General features: G+C 57.2%; 2 protein-coding genes across 13 annotated transcripts in view; one reads left to right on the forward strand and one right to left on the reverse strand.

The window, feature by feature from the left end:
• The window catches only part of TANC2 (tetratricopeptide repeat, ankyrin repeat and coiled-coil containing 2), a 160,445-nt gene extending 151,757 nt beyond the window's left edge, over positions 1–8,688 (forward strand). For all 11 annotated transcript variants that reach the window (XM_040087277.2, XM_040087282.2, XM_040087285.2 and 8 more), the window contains one exon: positions 1,032–8,688. In XM_040087277.2, the coding sequence (XP_039943211.1) occupies positions 1,032–2,991 (1,960 nt within the window). In that variant the 3' untranslated portion in view covers positions 2,992–8,688. The remainder of the gene's footprint in view (positions 1–1,031) is intronic.
• Positions 8,689–9,120: 432 nt separating this feature from the next.
• Positions 9,121–13,298, reverse strand: LOC120763813 (transmembrane ascorbate-dependent reductase CYB561). 2 transcript variants are annotated; one of them, XM_040087381.1, is made up of 7 exons: positions 13,238–13,298; positions 12,154–12,302; positions 11,311–11,518; positions 11,042–11,140; positions 10,725–10,828; positions 10,493–10,650; positions 9,121–9,901 (listed from the first exon to the last, which is right to left on the reverse strand). In XM_040087381.1, the coding sequence occupies exons 3-7, from the start codon at positions 11,510–11,512 to the stop codon at positions 9,703–9,705; spliced, it is 762 nt and encodes a 253-aa protein (XP_039943315.1). In that variant the 5' UTR covers positions 11,513–11,518; positions 12,154–12,302; positions 13,238–13,298; the 3' UTR covers positions 9,121–9,702. The 2 variants fall into 2 exon arrangements, with proteins under 2 accessions (XP_039943315.1, XP_039943314.1); XM_040087380.1 differs by having other exon boundaries at positions 12,154–12,359; positions 13,238–13,271.
• Between the last annotated feature and the right edge of the window lie 6,956 nt (positions 13,299–20,254).

A 20,254-nucleotide genomic window follows, 5' to 3' on the forward strand; every position in this document is an offset into this window, starting at 1 on the left:
ACACACATCTCATGCCTTTCCTTTAATGGTTTCCTCTCCATCGTTCCCAAAACGTTAGGAGGAACCTTAAGACCCGTGTCCCTCAGCCTCCCTCATCCCAGTGTCCTTTTCTCCCCGGGTCTCTCCAACAGAAACTGTCCCCACTTTGGTTTTGCTTCTCCCTGCCCCAGTCTGTGCCCAGCAGCACCCCTGGGGTCACACAGCTGGTAGAAGAAGAGGCTTTTCCTTATTCCACCTGATCTTCCAGGCCTTGTACAAAAGATTGTTCTGGGGGCGGAACACAGGTGGGGGGCTTCTCCCCAGTCTGGGTTTTCCCAGATCACAGTCATGTTCAAACAGGTAGTTTTGTTCCAGAGTGAGCAGTGTCCCTGTAAACGACAACCCCCTTCCCAAGCCCTTACACCTCCCAGGCTGGCCTTTCCCTCACAAAGGCTTCCCTGGGCTCACAGCCTCTGGCACATTGCTTGATTGCTTCATTCCAAAGATGTTAGCCAAATCCACTGCAAAATTGGAGAGACAAGCCTTGCCCAGAGCGCTGACCTGTGGCAGCCCCTGAGCTCTGGAGCCAGGCCTGACGCTGTGTGGTCTTGGCATCGGGCAGAAGTTAAATTTTCACTGGCGTAAGTGGTTGTAGCTCTGTCAGAGCTTGTTTACAGCAGTGGTGAGCTAGGCTTACAGTGATCAATGTGTTGGTTTCCCCTTTGCTGAAACAGAGGTGAAGCTCATGGTGATGCTAGGGGGAGTAATTAATTAGCCCCTAACGTAAGCTGCAGAGGCAGGCGTGTTTGCTAGTCTGGGCTGTGCCATCTCAGGGCTGTGTTCCCTTCTCCAGAATTTTCCCTCTGTTTGGATAACATAAATCCAAGGGAGGCCCACAAGGCAGCGTGTGAGAGGTGCAGCAAGCCAGCTGCAATCACATCTCTCTCCCTCAGTAACATGCACAAGCCACTTTACTCCCTGCGATCTCTGAAAAGAGCTCCGTTCAAATCCAGAGTACTTTCGGTTCTCATTTCTGTTCCTTTGTCGAGCAGGCAGTTTTCAGCAGCCCTGGAGGACCTGAACGAGGCCATCAAGCTGTGCCCTAACAACCGCGAGATCCAGCGGCTGCTGATGCGGGTGGAGGAGGAGTGCAGGCAGGTGCAGCAGCAACAGCAGCAGCAGCAGCCGCCACCGCCGCTCCCAGCGGAGCCAGAACCCGAAGCCCAGCACGAAGAGCTGTATTCCGTGCAAGATATCTTTGAGGAGGAATACCTCGAGCAGGATGTAGAAAACGTTTCCATTGGCTTGCAGACAGAGTCCAGGCCAAACCAAGGGCTGCCCATCATCCAGAGCCCACCCCCATCTCCAGCTCACAGGGACTCCGCTTATATTTCCGGCTCGCCTCTTGGCTCTCATCAGGTCTTTGATTTCAGGTCCAACAGCTCTGTGGGCTCGCCGACCAGGCAGGGGTACCAGTCCACGTCTCCTGCTCTGTCTCCAACACATCAAAACTCGCATTACCGGCCCAGTCCTCCGCACACGTCCCCAGCTCACCAGGGCTCCACTTACCGCTTCAGCCCCCCTCCTGTGGGCAGCCAAGGGAAGGAGTATCAGAGCCCGCCGCCGTCTCCCCTCCGCAGAGGCCCCCAGTACCGCGCCAGTCCCCCCGCAGAGAGCATGAGCGTTTACAGGTCCCAGTCGGGCTCCCCGGTGCGTTACCAGCAGGAACCCAGCGGGGTCACGCAGCTCCCCGGCAGACCCAAGTCTCCTCTGTCCAAGATGACGCAGAGATCCTTCCAGATGCCGCAGCTGCCCGTGGCCGTGCCGCAGCCAGGGCTGAGGCTGCAGCCAGCCAAGGCGCAGATCGTGAGGAGCAATCAGCCCAGCTCTGCCGTCCATTCCAGCACCGTCATCCCGACCGGCGCGTACAGCCAGGTCGCCCACTCGATGGCCAGCAAGTACCAGTCGTCGTCAGGGGACGTGGGGGTCAGCCAGAGCCGGCTGGTCTACCAGGGCTCCATCGGGGGCATCGTGGGGGACAGCAGGCCCGTGCAGCACGTGCAGGCGAGTCTCAGCGCCGGGGCCATCTGTCAGCACGGAGGGCTGGCCAAAGAAGACCTTCCCCAGAGACCGTCCTCAGCGTACAGAGGGGGGATGAGGTACGGCCAGACACCTCAGATCGGGCGAAGCCAGTCCGCCTCCTATTATCCGGTGTGCCACTCGAAGCTTGACCTGGAGCGTTCTTCCCTCCCCGCCAACCAGCTGGGCTCTCCAGATGTGTCTCATCTCATAAGAAGGCCCATCACAGTCAATCCCAGTGAAATCAAGCCTCATCCACCGACTCCAAGGCCTCTGCTCCACTCTCAGAGCGTTGGCCTGCGCTTCTCCCCTTCCAGCAATAGCATCTCCTCCACCTCCAACCTGACCCCCAACTTCCGCCCCTCTGCTTCGATTCAGCAAATGGAGATTCCCCTGAAGCCAGCCTACGACAGATCGTGCGATGAGCTGTCTCCGGTCTCGCCCACGCAGGGGGGCTACCCCAGCGAGCCAGCCCGCTCCCGGACCACGCCGTTCATGGGAATCATCGATAAAACTGCTCGGACTCAGCAGTACCCCCATCTCCATCAGCAGAACCGGACCTGGGCCGTGTCGTCAGTGGACACTGTCATTAGTCCTACGTCTCCCGGCAATCTGCCCCAGCCGGAATCTTTTAGCCCGCCCTCTTCCATCAGCAACATTGCCTTTTATAACAAAACCAACAATGCACAGAATGGCCATTTGCTAGAGGAAGACTATTACAGCCCCCATGGGATGCTGGCCAATGGGTCCCGGGGAGACCTCCTGGAGAGAGTCACCCAAGCCTCCTCGTACCCCGATGTCAAGGTGGCAAGGACGCTGCCCGTGGCGCAGGCCTACCAGGATAATCTGTACAGGCAGCTCTCCAGGGACTCCAGGCAAGGGCAGACATCCCCAATCAAACCAAAGAGACCATTTGTGGAGTCTAATGTGTAAAAGACACTTGTTGGAGTGAGACCCTCATGTTTTCAGCACACACTTCCAAGCTTGATTTCCATGCATACTATTATAATTATTATTATTACTATTATTATTTTTATTTCTCTTTGATAGCTACATGATCGAGTTTCTCCGGTACTTTATGTGGTGGTCAGACAGCCATGCACGTGCTCCAGCCCTTGTGTTCCCCAGCTGACTGTGAAGCCAACATCAGCCAAGCCAGTATCGTTTGCCCAATTCCAGCAAAGTTCCAACCGAGATATCTCAGACCATGGTGTGGGTTGTGGTCCAGAGATATCCCTACGCAGCAGGAGGTAACCAGCTCTTTTTCGAGAGACAATTGCCTTGGATTTAAATTTGTTTCTTTTGTCTCAATGGTCTCTTACTCAACTCTGATGGGAATTCCTAGGGAATTCCACAGGAGCCTTTCCCGAGGCTGTATCCACAGGTCCCCCGTGCCAGCCAGGTTTGGCAAACCCTCGGTGATGTGATTTAACACCAGTAGCTATGCACAGCACCCACAATAACCCATCCTGATTCTGCTGGTTTACAGCACTTCCCTTCCTTATTTAACTTGCCGTTGGAGGGGTGGGGATCACAGAGCACTTTGTTGCTTTCCAAGTATCTACCAGGTGCCCTCACACTGACTTCTGTGCTCTGGGGCATTGTACGAGCATTGAGGGATTCAGGTTGGCCCTTTATTATGTGTTTTAATCAGCCAAGGGAATTAGCCAGGAGCCTCTTGTTCATGAACTGAGATTGCACCGACTTCTTCACACAGTTGGCAGACTGCACCCCACCCACAGCGTTTGCACGGGACGAGTTAGCGTTGGGGACTTCATCTGGGGGGTATTTATCACTTGCAAGGAAGAGCAAAAATCTGACTTAGGAAATGGTATTCGAAGAGGAGAATTGCAATTCTTAATTTGTTGGGGTGTTTTGGTTTTGGTTTTTTTTACATTTTTTTATGACAAGGACGTAGAACATGGCACGATGGTCCCCAAAAGAGGAAGGGTCTTTCTGCAGTCCCAGCCCTGCAGCATCCCTTCCCTCTGGCTCAGTCCTGCCAGGGAGCAGGGGCTGTAGCAAGGGCAACGCTCCTCTGAGATCCTCTGTTCCCAAAATCCTGGAAAGGGACACCGTGTTCCATATCTGTACATGGTAAAAACCATGTGTTGTTTTTTTGAGAAGCTGTGGTTAAGAGAGACCTATTTATAATTTATTTATGTTATCTATTTCAGGACATTTTCCAGTTTGGGTTGGGTTTTTTCTATTATTTTCGGTTTTGTAATCAAACGCAAGTCACATCAAGACAACCTGAAAAGCAGGGGCCGGTTCCAAAATCCATTTTTATAGGATTTTCAATAATTTTTCAATTACTTTGCTGAAAATTTCTTTTGAGGTGGGGGGCAAGAACTCCTTCAGCGATCCCTTTATTCCCTGGTGGGTTTGCAATCTGCCTTCTCTGTTCTGAGGGCGAAGGGTGGGATGACGGGAGGGAGAGTGATAACGCTGTAGCTTGTTTTAAAGCAAACTCTAGTGCCTGTTGCCCAATGCCGAAACCTCACTCATATCAACTCTTGAGAGCGATTCAGTGCTGAGCAGGGGAGCGATACCTCCAAAGGGCTACTGCCAATCGATTGCAAGACTCCTTGAACCAGATCTCGGGCTCCAACCTCGGCTGGTGTGAGCGAGCAATTCCCAGCGCCACATCACTGCAGCTGCCCCCACTCACACCAGCTCAGGACAGGGTCCAGAACTCTTTAAGCAAATGCTGGCTTTGATGGGGCTTTTTGTTTTGTTTGGGGTTTTTTTGTTGTTTTTTTTTTTCCCTGTGTGTGGCTCAGCACATGTTACTGCTGTTTCATTGCCTAATTTGCTCAGAGCAAGCTGGGACGTGCGCACCTCGGGCCAGGGGAGGCTTGTGTCATAGCTACATGGAGATTGGAAGGGAGGGGTTCCTCCATGAGTTCTGGCGATTTTGGGGCTCTCTCGGGCCGTTTGGTCTTTGTCAAAACCCAGTATTTGGATTCAGGTTGGCGTTTTCTTCCTTGAGGTGCAACCCAGTGCTGACTCTTTGCTTTATCCCAGGGCTCTGTAAAATGGGGGGCTGGCTGGGACCCCCTTCAGTGGGGCGGGTACCCCATGGGGACACCCAGCTGAGTCTGTCTCCTTGCAAAAGGGCTGTGACGGTTTCCTTTCGTCCTCTCATTTTTGAAATAACATGCTCTGTGTCCTAAGGAACAACCGATTTCTCCTCCGCATCCCACACGCCCATAGCTGGGAGACGTGTCCTGGGTCTGGAGCGGCATCAATCACTTCGCTTAGTGCCTCCCATCCTCCAGCTTTCTGCCTGAGTGGCTTCCTACCTTCAGTTGCTTCTTTGAAGGGATAAAGCAGCCCAGCTGAGCGCTGTCCCTGTTTTGTCTGGCCCAGTGAGGCGCGCTGCGCCCGCGGCTGGCTCCTCTCCGCTGCGCCGCCGCCGGGGCGTTCCAGGAGCAGTGACAGGAGAACTGCCCGTGCTTTGCACTCGCCACTCGCTGCCTTGTGCTCCCACTCCTGTCCTTCCAAACATCCCCCCCCCCGCAGCGCTCCTGTGTGCGTAACTTTTCAGTTCCTGAAGATGTTTTAAGGGAAAAGGAAAACAGCTCACGCTTTTGACACAACCACAAAGCTGAAGAAGGCTTGAAACGCTGCAGCATGCAGGTTTTTTTTCACGGCTCCACGTGTTACATTTTCCACAGGATTCTTGCACTAATGGTTTTCCATCTGTTCTCTCTGTAAATTGGGTGCACTTTACTGTTTGAATTTGTTACTATGATAAATACTGGATATTTAAGCGTGAGTAGTGTCTTCATTAGAAAAATAGCAAAGCAGCTCATGTCTCGTAGTGTATTTTTCAAAGAGAAAAAAAAAAAGAAGAGAAAAGAAAAGAAACGAAGCAATGAATCATAACATTTATAGCACAAGAACTGACTCCTGTATATAAGCATCAACAGATTGAGTAATTTTTGAATACAAAATTATTTGCAGTGGTTTTAAAGCACTTCCCCGGCAATTCTGTTAGGAACAGTCGAGGCAGGATGGCTGCTGTGGTCACCAGGTGGGTAAGACACACATTTCTCCCTGGAAGAGCTGTTCTTGCTCAGTCCCCTATGTCTTCAAAGTCGTGATTTGGTCTTTGCACGAGGAGAAGCAGAGGTCATTCTGTGTTGTGCTGGCATGGCCCCCGTCGTGCTTGGGGGAGCACAAGGTCAGATCTCACCCTGAGGACCCTTCATCCTCTCCTCTTAGATCTAGGTCTGACAAGTCCAGGCCACACTGTGCGATCACACTCAGTTTCAGACACTGAGCCATCCTGTACGTCTGTGCTACGTATTTAATTACTTTTTGAGTAATTAAGATGCAGGACGATGCTGGCAGCTGGTGCCTTCATGCCCTCCCAGCTGCAGTGGTGCCACTGGCAAGCCCCATCTTGGAGCAAGTAGGATTTTGGGTCCACCGAGTAAAGCAGGTTCTTGATGACATTGAAACTCTGGTTTTCGTTCTTGGGGTGCGTGGGGAAGGCGATGCCAAAGGTGATGCTGAAGCTGACCCCTTTCTTCAGCCAGCCTTCCCACCAGGTGTCTCTCATCCTCACCTGTGGCTGTTCCGAGACCCAGGTGTGCTGCACAGAGCTGGAATCTTCTCTCCCAGCATCAGGCGTCTGCCCCATCCCTCGGTGGGGGTTCCGTGGCTCTCGCTTTTCTCCCAGGTCAGGAGGATGCTGTGGTCCCAGGGGAGGGGACACTCACGTGGTGGGGGGCTCTGCAGGGTGCCCCCAGCCAGGCTGGGAGTGGCATCAGAGGGCTTTGGATGTGGTCTTGAGTGGGCATCAAAGCGCTTAGGAAAAGGAGGGTTTTACAGAGATCCTTTGAGATCCGTCTCCAAAGAAGGCGCAGCCTGAGCTGCCTTCTCTGTGTCGCTGTTTGGGAGGACTGCGATGGCTCCAACAGTCTGAGACGTGTGTCCGTCCGTCCGTCTGTCTGCTGTGGCGCCAGTGCCCAGCTGGGTCTGTCCAAGCACTGAAACTTCTGGGTTATTTTTCTTTAACCTGGCTGTGAAGAAAACCGTGTGGCTGGCGTGAACATGCGTATGCCAAACACCGGAGAGTCACGCTGGGATCGGGTCTGGGACCAGGGTGGGCGGTAAAACCGGGAGCGATTCGGTCTGCTTTACGAAGGTTGCTGTATATTCAGGGTTACCCAGGAGAAGTCTAGCTAAAACCGAAGTGCCAGCTCTGCCTTACCTAGAGAACCAAGCACGCCAGCGTGCCTGCTCGTCCTCCGCCTTCCTGGCCCGCGGGGGTCCGTAGTGAGCTGCCGCGAGCTCCTTGGTGGTTGTACTGCGCTGTAGTCTTGGGAATTCCGGGTAACTCTTGCACTGGGGTATCGGTGTGTACCCAAGGGCTTAGGGAAAGAGCTGCTGTACCTGCTGGGACCTCTGCACATCAATGCCTTCACCCCGTGCCGGCTGCGCTGGCGGGCTGCTGGGGGGTGTGTTGGACACAAAGCACAACGGTTGGAAGTGAATCTGCGGTTTTTGGGTTGGTTTTTTTTTTTTTTCTTCCTTCAGTTTTGTGTGAATAATTGCTGGATTTTCATCCAATCAAACTCTTTTTTCTAATACAAACCACTAAGGGCTCAATTCTTTAGCAAGATGCGTTCGTGTCCAACTCTTGACTGTACAGCTGGATCTCACCGTAACTGGTACAGACCGACCCAAGAGGTCACGGCGAGCGCGGCCATCGCGGGGAAAGCCAACAGACACTCAGCCCACCAGCCGTATCCTTCCTGCTGCTCATTTTCTGGTGTCGTGGTACTGGGGAGTCGGCAGCCGGGTCCCATCCGACGGGATCAAATCCCGTGGTTGTGCAAACAGAGGGCTGCTTTGCCAAAAGACTTGGTCCCTTTGGGCGATGCTGTGGGGAGGCAGGTCAGGGTCGGGACGGGTCGGTGGGAGAGCCTCGTGCCCGTAGAGCTGGGTCCCCACAGGCCTTGCCTCGCCGTGCGCCGCTCAGCCAGCCGCTGAGAGCAGCACCGTGTGCTACGTAAAAATCCATTGTGCTGCTACACCGAAAACCCAGAGACTCGTGTGGACTCTGCCAGTACTGCCGGGCTCATCCCTGTCCTTTGCCATAGTGTTGCTCCATCTCCTGTCTGTCTTCACATCCAAGAGGATCTGAGTTGGGTACAAACACGTCCACTGCACCCGCCTTGTGCTTTGTACAACTCCCCGGTTGCCATCCTCTTGAGACACTTGCTGGGAAGATCTTTAAGACACTTAAATTTTCCTTTAGCTTTTCTATAATTCTGATGTAAAGGACTTTCTCTCTGTACAGTATATTATCCAATGCATGTTCTGTTCTCTCTGATATATTGAACACCACACAGTTGTGATATTGTGCAGTGGGAAGAGCAGCCCCTGCCAACAGCAGAGGCCTTCGCCTCTCACCTCTAAGGAAAGAAGAAAACATATTTTTTCCTTTGCTGTATTTGCTTGAGCAGAGTTTTCTTGTCTGTACATGTGAGCTGTGAGATAGATGTGAAAAGTTCAAAAGAATGCATTTCCCCTCCCCAATGTATACAGATTGTAATCTGTACAATGAAAACTGTATGTATGAAAAAAAAATGTACTTATTTATAAATGGTTAACACTTGGAAACCGGTGTCTGGGCTGCTGTTTTTCCCACACTGGGGTCGGTGAAGGAGTGTTCTGGTGTTTCTGGGTGTGGAAATGATGGTGTGAGGGTTCGGTCTCAAAGTCACTGCACGGGGATGGGGACAGGGACCTGGGAACCACCAGGAGCGGGAGGCGACAGAGGCAGCGCCGCTGCTGCCACCAGCAGAAGGCAAATAATCATACAGTGGGTAATGATTACAACACCAGTGCATGGCCAGGGCCTGGAGGTGTCCCCGTGGGGTCCCTCACACAGGTCTGCAGCTCTGGAGAGGACAAACCCGCCCCTGACACCCACCCACCCTCCCCAGCCCCTCCGGCAGCTCCTCTCCCAGCTGCCCTCGGCGTGTGGGAACTCGAGGGCGCCCCAAAACTGACCTGGGGGGCAGAGTCAGGGGGAGAACAGGGTTAGCTGCAAACATTTATTAGGTGGGGAGCATCCACTGAGCAAACACATCACGCGTGGGGAGAAAACACTTCAGACACGAAGCTGCTGCACCTGCACAGGCACAGGGTCACTCCCAGCCCCCGGGGAGCCCTTTAGGGGAGCGTCCCCCAGACGTGGCCACGCTGGGGTGTGAGGGGCTGCTCGCCCGTGAGTGGGACATCCCAGTGGTGGCAAACATCCCCTCAGCACCGGGAACAGGCTTTGGCTGCCCACAGTGCAGAAATCTCTGCTCCCAGTGCAGCCCCAGGGCAGGGAAGAGCCCGGAGCCCCTCTCCTTGGTGCCCCTGCCGTGCCCACAGTGCTGCCATTCCCACGGGGCTGGGATGGGTTTGGGGGTCACCAGGGGCTGGACAGGGCAGAGCTGAGGATGATAAAGGCCAAGCGAGGCCGAGTCCAGCGGGCAGCGTTGCACCAAGCTCGTGTTTCTCCAGCTGTCCTCGTCACCCTGGGCTGGGCAGATACAAACCGCCAGGGACAGGGTGCACAGGAACACCTCAGACACCACGAGGAGCCCAGGAGCTGGAGACCAGGAGCTGAGGATGTCACTGGCCACCACCACCAGGGCTCTCTCCCTCTGTCAGGGTCTTGAAGTCCATGGAAAGGGCCAGCTCCTCTGCCAGTGGTGGGCGCTTCCACTCCTCCCGTGTCAGCACGTAGCCCACCACCAGCCCAAAGGCCACCAGCAGCACCCCCAGGGTGTTGGCCAGGATGCCCTCAGGCACAAAGTGGCTGTAGGAATCACTGCAGGGATGGAAAGAGATGCTCAAGCCTTAAGGGATGGGTGGCCTGTCCCTATCCTGGCTGGGACCCTCTCCTCATCCTTCAGGGACACACCGTGGGAAAGGTCCTTTTCCCCAGATCAGAGATAGCAGTGTTGTTCTGCTCACTTTTGTGACAGACACTCGGTGCCAGCAGATGAAAGTGGTGGCACAGTCCTGTGCTGGGGCTGTAGCAGCCCAGGACCCTCCCTGCTAGAGGGAAGTGGCTCCTGGGGTGCCCCATAGCCCTGTCCCCACAGTGCTGGGGCTGGAGGTGATCCCAGCGAGCCCCTGGGTCATCGCTGCGTCCCCCAGCTGCAAGAGCAGAGGCCACAGGGACGTGAGAGTGTCCTGAGTGGTTCTGCAAACACCTGGAGGCAGGGAAATGGCACCGGGCCATTCCCAAAAAAAGCTGCTGCAGGATCCAGCCCCTTATTAAACATCATCTGGTGACTCAGCAGCAGAAATAAAAGCCTTGAGGGGAGATTTGAGAGCCCCAGATGGAGCAGCGACTGGGGCACCCCTCTGCTGGAGGTCTGGGCAGCCACCCCCTCACCGCAGCTCGGTCACCCACCTGATTTTGAAGAGGAGCATCTCAGTAATGCCCAACAAGCAGGAGGTGATGGAGAGGATGAAGAGGGTGACACCAAAGAAGATGTGCTGGGGCTTGTACCGTGCTCTCAGCGAGAAGGAGGCACCGGGGAACAGAAAGAAACCACAGCCCAGGACCCACTGTGGGGACACGGGGCTGTCACAGAGTCCCTTCCCTCGCAGGGGGGTCAGGGGAGCCCCTTCCCACCCCTTACCTGCAGGAGGTAGAGCACGAAGGCGGCCATCCCACACCAGGAGTGCAGGCTGTACATGTCAGGGATGCCCTTAGCCCGGTGCGACTCGAAGACAGCGATGATGCCTGAGGAGGAGAACCCGTCAGCGCCAGGGCTGCATCCTGCCTGGTCCATCCCATCCCATCCCATCCCATCCCATCCCATCCCATCCCATCCCATCCCATCCCATCCCATCCCATCCCATCCCATTATCCCATCCCATCCCATCCCATCCCATCCCATCCCATTATCCCATCCCATTATCCCATTATCCCGTCCTGTCCCAGCCCAGCACTCACCCACCAGGGCGATGAGCAGCGCCAGGCCGTGCAGCAGAGCGTGCAGCGCCTTGGTGGAGCGCTTGGCTTCGTGCCTGAACACCCGGTACACCAGCAGAGCTGCGCAGAGGGGGCACGGTGAGCACCCACGGGAACCACCCAGCACCGCCCAGGGATGCTGGCAGCACCGTTCCCCGCCTCTTTTGTCCCCCTCGCTCCCCGCCCGAGCGCAGCTCCAGCCGTCGGAGGCTGCGGCGGGCGCGGGGCGGGATTCCCACGGTGCCGCTCACCGTCGCCTTGCAGGAACACCATGCCCAGCACCATGCAGAGGGGGTGGGCGTTGAACTGCAGCGGGCTGCTCCAGGCCACCCCGCCGCGGAATCGGCCCAGCCAGGCGCCCGTGGTGGCCAGGAGAGTCAGGCCCAGGAGCTGCGACACGGCCACGTACGCCGAGAGCCCGGCGGGGCTGGCGGGCGGCGGGGCCGCGTCCATGGCAGCCTGCAGGGACGGAGAGGAGGGGGCAGCGAAGCCACAGTGGCCCCAGGCGACAGGCGGACCTGGGGCAGGGTCCTGCTCCGCGCAGCGTCCGGCGCCTCTGCTCCACCCTCACCTGCCACGGAGCCGGACGCTTCCTGGTCTCGCTGCGTCACCCACACCTGGAGGTGGCTCCCAGCTGCCACGGCACACCCATCCCCGGGCTCCTGCAGCTCCTGGACTGCTCCTGGACTGCTGTCCAACCCTCCTGTCCCCGCCTGTTTGTCCTCCTTCCCAAGGCTCCTGCCCCTGCCCTGCCTGCCCCGTTCCTCCTGCAACAGCCGTCCCTCCATCCGCACCCCTCCATCCTTGTCCTTCTGTGCCTGTCCCTACCTCCATCCTTTCCATCCCCATCCCTCCCACTCCGCGCCCATCCCATGTCCCACCTTCACCCCCTTCCCCTGCCCACCCACCCCCAGACCCCCACAACAACCCCCAAGCCCTGAGGGGAGGCAGCTCAGGGACCCCCTCCCTGATAAAGCAGTGGCCCCTGGGGATCGGGGCTGAGCGAACATCTGTGCTGGCAGGAGGGGACAAACACGCGGTGTCACCCAAAGACAGCTGCACCAGAGACCCTCCCCACGCCCCCCACAACTCACCTGCGCTGTGCTTCGTGCTGGGTTACCCCTCAATGGATCAGAGCCACCTCCACCTCTGTCACAGCCGCCTCTGCTCGTCCCTGTCACCCAGAGGCAGCAGGTCCCGGTCCCCAACGTCCCCGCTGTGCCCTGGCCCCTCTGCACTGCCTCTGGGGAGGAGCAGCCCCCTGCCAGCTGTGGCAGACAGACCCAGGGTGCTGCCAGGACTGGGGGAGCGTGGAGAGGGGGAATGCATTAAGACCACGCACACACTTTATTCCCAGCCACCTTTATTGGATCAGCCAGATAAGTGGGTTAAGGGAATTGGTTTATATCCCATTAAGTTGCACTGCAAAGGCCGCCTGTGCCCAGCCTCACTGCCTGGGGCCATGGGGTGCTCTGTGGGACGGGCAGGGGGGGCACAGCGAGAGGCATCGGCTCCCCCCACGTCACAACAGCCAGCCCCAGTCTCTCATCACACCCAGGGGCTGCTGGCACATCTGGGGCTGCAGATGGGGACCCACGTAGCCCTGTCCCGCCCTCTCAGCAGATGCAAACATCTGGCCCTGCTGGCTCTCACGCGGGGAAAACGCAGCCCTCAGCAGCTCTGAGGATGGAGGGACAGGGAACGAACAGCCCCAACCACAGCGCCGGGCAGCAGGACACAGCGTGCGCCCGAATTCTCTGAACTGCCCCTTAGCCACCACGGAGCGCTGGGAAAACTGGAGGTGACTGGGCCCCGCCGGCAGGAGCTCCCTGTTCCCCTCCCAGCCCCTGTCCCCCCCGCACCCCCAAGCACGTCCCCAGTTCCCTCTTCCCAGGGCAAATCCCGTGCTCCTCGCTTTTGCCGGGGTGTTTTCTCTGGTTAACCTGGTTAACCCGTGCGCCAGGGGGAGGATTCACATCCCCCAGCCCGGCAGCTCCTCGCTGGGGCTCTCCAAAATGCCAGGGGGGTCTCGGGGGCTGTCCCTGCTCTCGGTGGGGGCTAAAGGCTCATGCAGGGGAGGGGATTCTCTCCAGTTCGTAGCTGAGGAGGGTCTGAGTGACGTTTTTTGGGGGGTGGAGGCAGACACGCACGCAGCTCCCCCATGTCCCCCAGCCCTACCTGTGGGTGCCGTGCGGCGCTGCCCGTGCCAGGCGCAGCGGTGGCAGTGTCTGAGCGGGGACAGGGCCACGGCGTTGGCACGGCAACGGAGCGATGACAAAGCGAGGGGGAGCTGCACCCCCGGCACGGCTGCGGGGGGAGAGTGTCACCGCGGGCCGCAGCGGAGGCAGCGGGGGAAGGAGAGGGGGGATCACGGCCGGGCGGGGTCTGTGTGTTCTGGGGACAGTCCCCGAGGAGCTGAGCCACTAACCGTGTGTGTGACACCCCACAACCCCCCAGATGCTCCAGGCACCACCTGAGCCTCCGCACCCTGTGACACCCCAGCCCCAAACGGGCCAGGATGCGCCAGGGTCAGCGCAGGGGCTGTTCCCTGCGCAGGGGCTTTGTCACCATTTAATTCGGGTCTGGCTCATCCCGGCAGCCTGCAGCAGCGCTGGAGTGACGCCCTGGGATCCGGCACCCCTTGGCCGGGCTGGCGGATCAGGCAACGGGCAGAGGGGTGACACGAACCCCCCGACCTCCAGCTGCTCCACCGCAAGCCCTTCCAGCACCGCCGGGCGCATCCTGCACCCCCCGTGGGAAATCCGGGATGGAGAAAAAGCCTGGAGACGGGATGTGAGGGGAAATGAAGGAAATGGGGGGGAGAGGAGGGGTGGCCCCATCTCAGCTCCTCCCGGCCGAGTGCCGGCAGGGTCCCCGGGGGTGCAGCGCTGCGAACCGGGGCGAGCAGCGCCCCCGGCCCACCCACATCCCCCCCGCCGTGTCCGTGTGTCCGTGTCTCTGTCTGTCCCTGCCTGTGACACCACTAGATGTCACCAGGAGCCCGCGGCGGCAGCGCCCTGGGGAGGGAGGACCTGGAGCATCCTCGGCCCTGGATCCCCGCAGGGGGCAGAGGGAGACCAGGCACGGACCGGGGAGGAGCGGCAGCAGCCTTAAAGCTGGAGCCGCAGAGGGACCCGGGGCACCCGCAGAGCCGGAGCACCCTTGGGAACCAGGGCACCCTTGGGAACTAGGGCACCCTTGGGAATGAGAGCACCCTTGGGAATGAGAGCACCCTTGGGAACCAGGGAACCCTTGGGAATCATAACATCCTTGGGAACCAGAGCACCCTTAGGAACCAGAGCCCCCTTGGGAACCAGGGAACCCTTAGGAACAAGAGCACCCTTGGGAATCAGGACATCCTTGAGAACCAGAGCACCCTTGCTCACAGCAGGATTGGCAGCACCCTCTGTCCTGCACCACCCATGTGAGCTTGGAGCATCCCGGGACTTGGAGGGGCTGGTGGGATCTGGGGCTCCCGTGGTGCAGACAATCAGGTGTGACAGACTCTGCTGGGGTGCAGGGCTGCTCCCCCAGCTGCCCCCTTCCCTTGGGCACTGGGGTCTGCTCTCGGCTGCACAGAAACCCTGAGGAAAGGACCCAAAGTCCCAGCTGAGACCCCACCACCACCCCCATTCCCTTCTGCCCCCACCCCAGCAGGGATCTGTGCTGTGGGGCACAAACCCCAGGAGCTGGGGACCCACAAGTGTCACCACGACATGAGTCAGCAGAACAGAAACCCCAGAGCCTGAGGGAGCCCTGACACAGCAGCAGCAAAGTCCAGGCCCTGCTGCAGCCAGGGGCAGAGTCCCAGGGCCACCACCCCGAGCAGAGGGAGGTGAGATACGAGATATGGAACACGGCACTGCCAGAGGAATCGCTGCCACCACCCGGCCTGCGCTGGGGCTTTATCGCTGGTAGGAGAATGGTTCACCTGCGTCATCTGCTAAAGCCATAAAAGCCACCATAAACCGAAAACCTTCGGCCATGGCTGGCCAGGGGGCTGGGCAGGGCAGAGGGAGGACTCCCCCCACACCACAGCCCAGCTGAGACCCTCAGGAGATCCACAGAGGGGATGAGATGTGCAGATTCACCCTATGGGATACTTGGCAAAGCTTGGCCCCGATGAGAACCGCGCTGTGTAACCCAACACCAAACAGGTTGGGAAATGTTTATAAACACGTGTCCAGCTGAACTATCTCAGCTTGCAGCAGACAAGGAACGGGAACAGTCCTTAAGCCTTCAGGATTAAACGGAGGAGGATCTTGTCCCATCCCCACAGGAACAGGGGCAGTTTTTGCTGAGGGGCCACGGTGGCAGCCAAACCCGGGACAAACGAACCCCTGCGCTGCCCAGTTCCTCTTACCAGGGAGCAGCAGCCATTCCTAACGAGCTCTTTAATTAAAGGCATCGCCAGGGGCACAATGGCTTTATTAAATCTGCCTGAGCTTTCCCCGAGCTGGAGGGAATGAAATCCTCCCAGTGCTGCTGGGTTTGGGGATGTGGCAGGGGTCAGAAGCTGTGCTCGGCTGTCCTGGCGTGGACCTGCGGGTTGAGGGGATGCTTGGGACCTCTTGGGACCTCTTGGGACCTCTTGGGGCCTCAGGGCTGCCCGAGGACTCTCAGGAAGGTTCAAGGCTCCTCAGGGCTGCTGAGGAATGTTCAGGGGTGTTGCTCAGGGATGCCTGGGGGATGTTCAGGGAAGCTTAGAGGGGTTCAAGGCTGCTCAAAGCTCTGCTTGGGACAGCTTCCTTCAGATCAGTGAGCTGAAGTGGCTCTAGAGGTGTTGCTCAAGCTACCCATAGGCCAAGCCTGGAACCCATTCCAGGTCTGTCCTGAGCTATCAGGATCAATAAGAGCATCATCAACTGATAATTCACGGAAAAACCAGCAGTTCTTGTTCTTGCCCAGCTGTGCTTCCCACCTTGGCACGGGCATCTTCCCTCTCTCCACCACAGATTATTAAATTACCATTTTGCTAATCTAATTTCTCTGGGTTGGTTTCTTTCTTCTCCTTCCTAAATCAAACTTTTATTGCTAAGAGTTGCTAATTTGCAGGATGCCTCCCCAGAGGATTGCCCAGCTGCCTCAGAGGATCCAAGGTGCTGCCTGAAACAACCTCAGCTGCTGCTATGCCATGTGAAACCCCGAACCTGGGGCTAATTTAACCATTTTTCACTAAATGTAAGAGGAAAAAGTAAAAGCAAAAGGCTCGGTGGCTGCCGAGGGGTGGCTTGGGATTAAGCACACATCAGAAGGGTTGATCTCTGCTTCCCTGTGATGCTGCAAAGACTGAAACACAGATAATTCCCAGCTGGGACAAAGCTCCCTCGAGAACCTGGATCCTGCCCAGGCTGCAAATCAGCTGGAAAAGGCTCCGCTTCTCCTCCTGGCAGCAATTAAGGCAGGCCGCCCTCCTCTCCAGGAACACAACTTTGCTGCGTGGGGTGAGCGATCCCATCAGCCCGGCGCAGCCCTGCGAGCCCCGAATCTCCTTCAGAAGAGGCCACGGCACCTTTATGGCAATTATTTTTTATATATATATTTTTTTAATAGCAGCTTGGATAAACAGCGGCGATAACCCGTGCCAGGCTCCTGGGGGATGATTAATGCTCCGGGAACAGTCACGCTCGCTCGCCTCGGGGCTGGGATGGTTCTCGTTTATTAAAAAGGGGGGGCAGGGGAGGATGGACTTTGCCGTGTTTTATTGGGTTGATGGGTGCAGAGGGAACACGTTGGCCTCTCTGCTCGCCCTGTTTCATGCCCAGCTCCGGCTGAGTGGCAGGGATGGGGGATGGAGTGACGATGGATGAGGGATGAAGGATGAGAGATGAGAAATTAAGGTGGAGGGAGGACGGACGAAGGATGAAGGACGAAGAACTAGCAGTGATTTCTGGCCAGGTTTTTACTTCTTGCCCTGTGATGTTCCTGACCCTGTGCCTGGCGCTGTGCTCTGTGGCTGAGGGCTCCCCAAGGGCTGGACTATTATTGTCTTACATTTATTTAGGACACTTCCAAAGCATGGGAATCATTTAGGAGCGCTGAGTGCCTTCACCACTTGCATATTCAGGGCCCTGCAGCGTCACAGCACATCCTCGGGGATCTCCTCGCCATGGGCACATCCCTGGGCTGCTGGCACCAGTCCCAGTCTGGGAAGGAGGCTGGGAGGAGATCTGGCAGTGAAAAGCACATGTGCATCCCCTCCCCGCTCACCTCCAGCCTCACCGGGCCGGCAGCTGAGGAAAACACAGGGTCCCTCTCAGGCTGCCCCAGGCACCAGGTCCAGTCTTGGCAGAACAATAAACCCTTGTCCCAGGGCAGGTGCGCGCTAGAAAGAGCTTTTATGGGTTGGAAATTGCGGCGATAAGGAGATTTCCGCCGCGTTCCACTGAGTGTGCACTTGGAGCGATAAAGCAGCGCTGGCTGCCGTGGGGTCAGGGTGAGCTCCCTGTCCACACTCCGAGGGAGCACACCAGGCTCTCAGCACACCTTAAATCCAGGGGAAAAGCTGGAAACAGCCTCGAGGAGCTGCCAAAACTGCTCAGCAGGGACCTTGTGCAATCAGGCAGCAGGAGCAAGGATCTCTGCCTGCCTCTTGCTGTTACAAGTCCCCAGATCCAGGCAGCATCGAGGGGCTCCACCAGCCTCAATGCTCTCTGGAACCGCTGAAAATGGGTTTAGCAATCAGAGGTCTGAAATAAATGGAAAAAAGCCTGATTGCTTGGGGCGTTTCTTTTATTTATTTTTTTTTTTTTGGAAGGATGAGGGGAAAAAAAAAAAAAAGGTGTTTGTTTAGATGAAAAATTTGGGCTGGAGGGGTGTATTTTCCCCCTCTCCCTCATGGCGCCGTCACCACAGCCGGGAAAGCAGCTAAGAGAATTGTACACTGTGATAATTGATTGAATTCATCAGTAAATAAAGCAGCCGCCTTTGAACTCAGGGTGTGGGGAGGGAAGGAAGAAAAATTCTCAATGCAGTGGTTTGTACCAACAGGTGCAGGAGCTGTCATGCCCATGAAACCACAGGCACCGGGAAAAGCGACACGCAGGGCTGCATTCTGGACTAAAAAACCTCATTTTGGGTTCAAATAAGGAAGGAATGGTTTCTCTGCAGAAGGGAATCCTTTCCCTCACCTCCAGAAGCTCCTTGGTTCTTTACAGAGAGATGGATCAGACAGAAGTTATGAAGCGACCTTGAACCCTTTGAGAAACGGCGGGATGGAGAAGCCAAAAATTGTGGTTTATAATAAAAGAAGGGGGAAATACACTTGAGCATCTCCAGCCAGAGGTCTTAGGGCTGGGATATACCCACATAAATCACCCAGTCTTTCCAGCCAGCGCCAAATCCCCAAATTCCTGCCGCTCTGCTCCACCGCACCTGCTCACCGCCTTCCATCACACCGCCATCACGGACACCTTGCAGCTCCCCTGGGAAACATTTACTGCCCAAACTCCTTACTCCTTCCTTTTAGGAATTCTGGGCTGCACCAGCGGGAGCCCCTTTCCAGCGCCGCCGACTGCGGGCAGGAAGATTCTGCGGGTCTGGCGAGCCAAGGGATCGGCCCAAACCGCTGCGAGGGAGCGATGCTCCTTCATGTGTGAGGCACCGCCGACGCGCTGCGGCGACAGTCCGGCCATGGCACACGCGTCCGCTCACACGCGCCCCGGGGAGGAGGAGGACAAATCCTCCACGGAGCGGTGACGGCGATGCAAACCGATGGGAAGCGTCCTCCTGCCCGGGGCAGCCGCCGGGGACATCGCGTCTCGCCCGGCGTCCCCCCAACCCGCGTCCCCCCGCGAGAGGTTTCCGCATCCGTCTCCGTGGCAACGCGTTTTTCACATTCCTCAGCATCTCCTGGCCCTCTGGTCTGTGGTGCCGGCAGCGCCGGGTGCCCTGCGGGCTGGCAGCAGATGGGTGTCCGTCACCCACCCCAGCAGCTCTGAGAGGAGCAGGGAGAGCAGGGACCGGTCCCGCTGCTCCCCGGAGCGCCCATGGGTGACTCTGAACCCGTCCTTGGCGGCTGCCGGAGTGCAAGAATGGATTTGGGGCAGCAACGAGCATCTGATGGCTCGCGGGCATCTCGCCTGCCCTCCTGGACCTACAGCCACACAACCTGCCAGCGCTCTCCTTTACCCGGGATATTTTTCTGCCGGACGCAGCTGGAGTTTTGTAAGACAGGGTGACACAGAGCCATGGGCGTTCTTGGAGATGCAGCCTTCAGGAGGAACTTCTTCTCCTGCACAAGGTTCAGCAACAGCAGCCCCTCTTGCACCAGCCTTGGAAGATGCTCTGTGTAAGAGGATGGAGCTCTGCCCTTCTCCTGCAGGATCCTCCGCTGGACGCATCGGCCTTGGAAAAGGCCTCGTGTGCTGGGAGTTCTGGGTACCAGCGACACTGCACTGCTTCAGCCTCGCTGCCCTCCTGAAACTCCCACTGGTGCCAGAGGCTGCACCGGGAAAACCCCTCCCTGGAGCATTTGGGAAAGGAGCCTGGAGGGGGGCAGGAAATCTCCATTCACTGCTGCTTGGTCTCCAGCCAAACTGGATGCAAACCAGCCTTTTTTTTTTTCCAACTTCCCAGTAAAGTGGACTTTCCAGAGGACTGTGGCTGGTGGGGAAAGGGGTCATCAAGGGGGGGCTGGAGGCAGATGTTGACTTTGCCTCCAGCTCTGTGATGTTCAGGCTCGCAGGTGGTGTCAGCGCACCATGGGGACTCCCCCACGGGCTTGGGGTCAGGGGGATGCAGGGTTCTCACGGGCCCACATCAGCCTGTGCAGGTGGAGGGTGGGAAGCTGGGATTTTTGGAGTGTGGTTTAATACAAGAGGGCTGCAATCTTTTAAGTCTTTTTTTTTTTTTTTCTTGTTTTAGAAACGGCTGTGCACACCCCGTAGGGTCCCCAGTGCTGACAAGGAGGACTTGTCCCTTTTTGAGTGGCCCCATTGATTCACTCCAAGGGGCCACGATGGTGTCCAGCTGCTCTGCGGCTCCCAGCGGGGACAAAAGGTCGAGGGATTTCCCTCTGTTCCCCCCCAAAGACGCTCTCTCTCGACGGGGGTTCCCAAGGTGCCCATGGGGGGGTTGCTCCAACAAGGAGTAACGAGGTCGGTCAGCCCAGGGCCTAGGGTCAGCCCAGGCACCACTCCCAGGGCTGAAGCCAGGCCCCGGGGAAAACTGATTTGGTTGAGTAAATAGAAAACA

Source organism: Hirundo rustica, chromosome 27 (assembly GCF_015227805.2).
Source record: "Hirundo rustica isolate bHirRus1 chromosome 27, bHirRus1.pri.v3, whole genome shotgun sequence".
Classification (NCBI taxonomy): Eukaryota; Metazoa; Chordata; class Aves; order Passeriformes; family Hirundinidae; genus Hirundo; species Hirundo rustica.

What these genes read in the sequence shown, in the direction of transcription:
- LOC120763813 (XM_040087381.1), bottom strand. Translation starts at nt 11,512, where the DNA reads ATGGACGCGGCCCCGCCGCCCGCCAGCCCCGCCGGGCTCTCGGCGTAC. An exon ending in GCTGCTCATCGCCCTGGTGG is followed by an intron (nt 10,829 to 11,041) that starts GTGAGTGCTGGG and finishes TCTCCTCCTCAG; the next exon opens with GCATCATCGCTGTCTTCGAG. An exon ending in TCGTGCTCTACCTCCTGCAG is followed by an intron (nt 10,651 to 10,724) that starts GTAAGGGGTGGG and finishes GTGTCCCCACAG; the next exon opens with TGGGTCCTGGGCTGTGGTTT.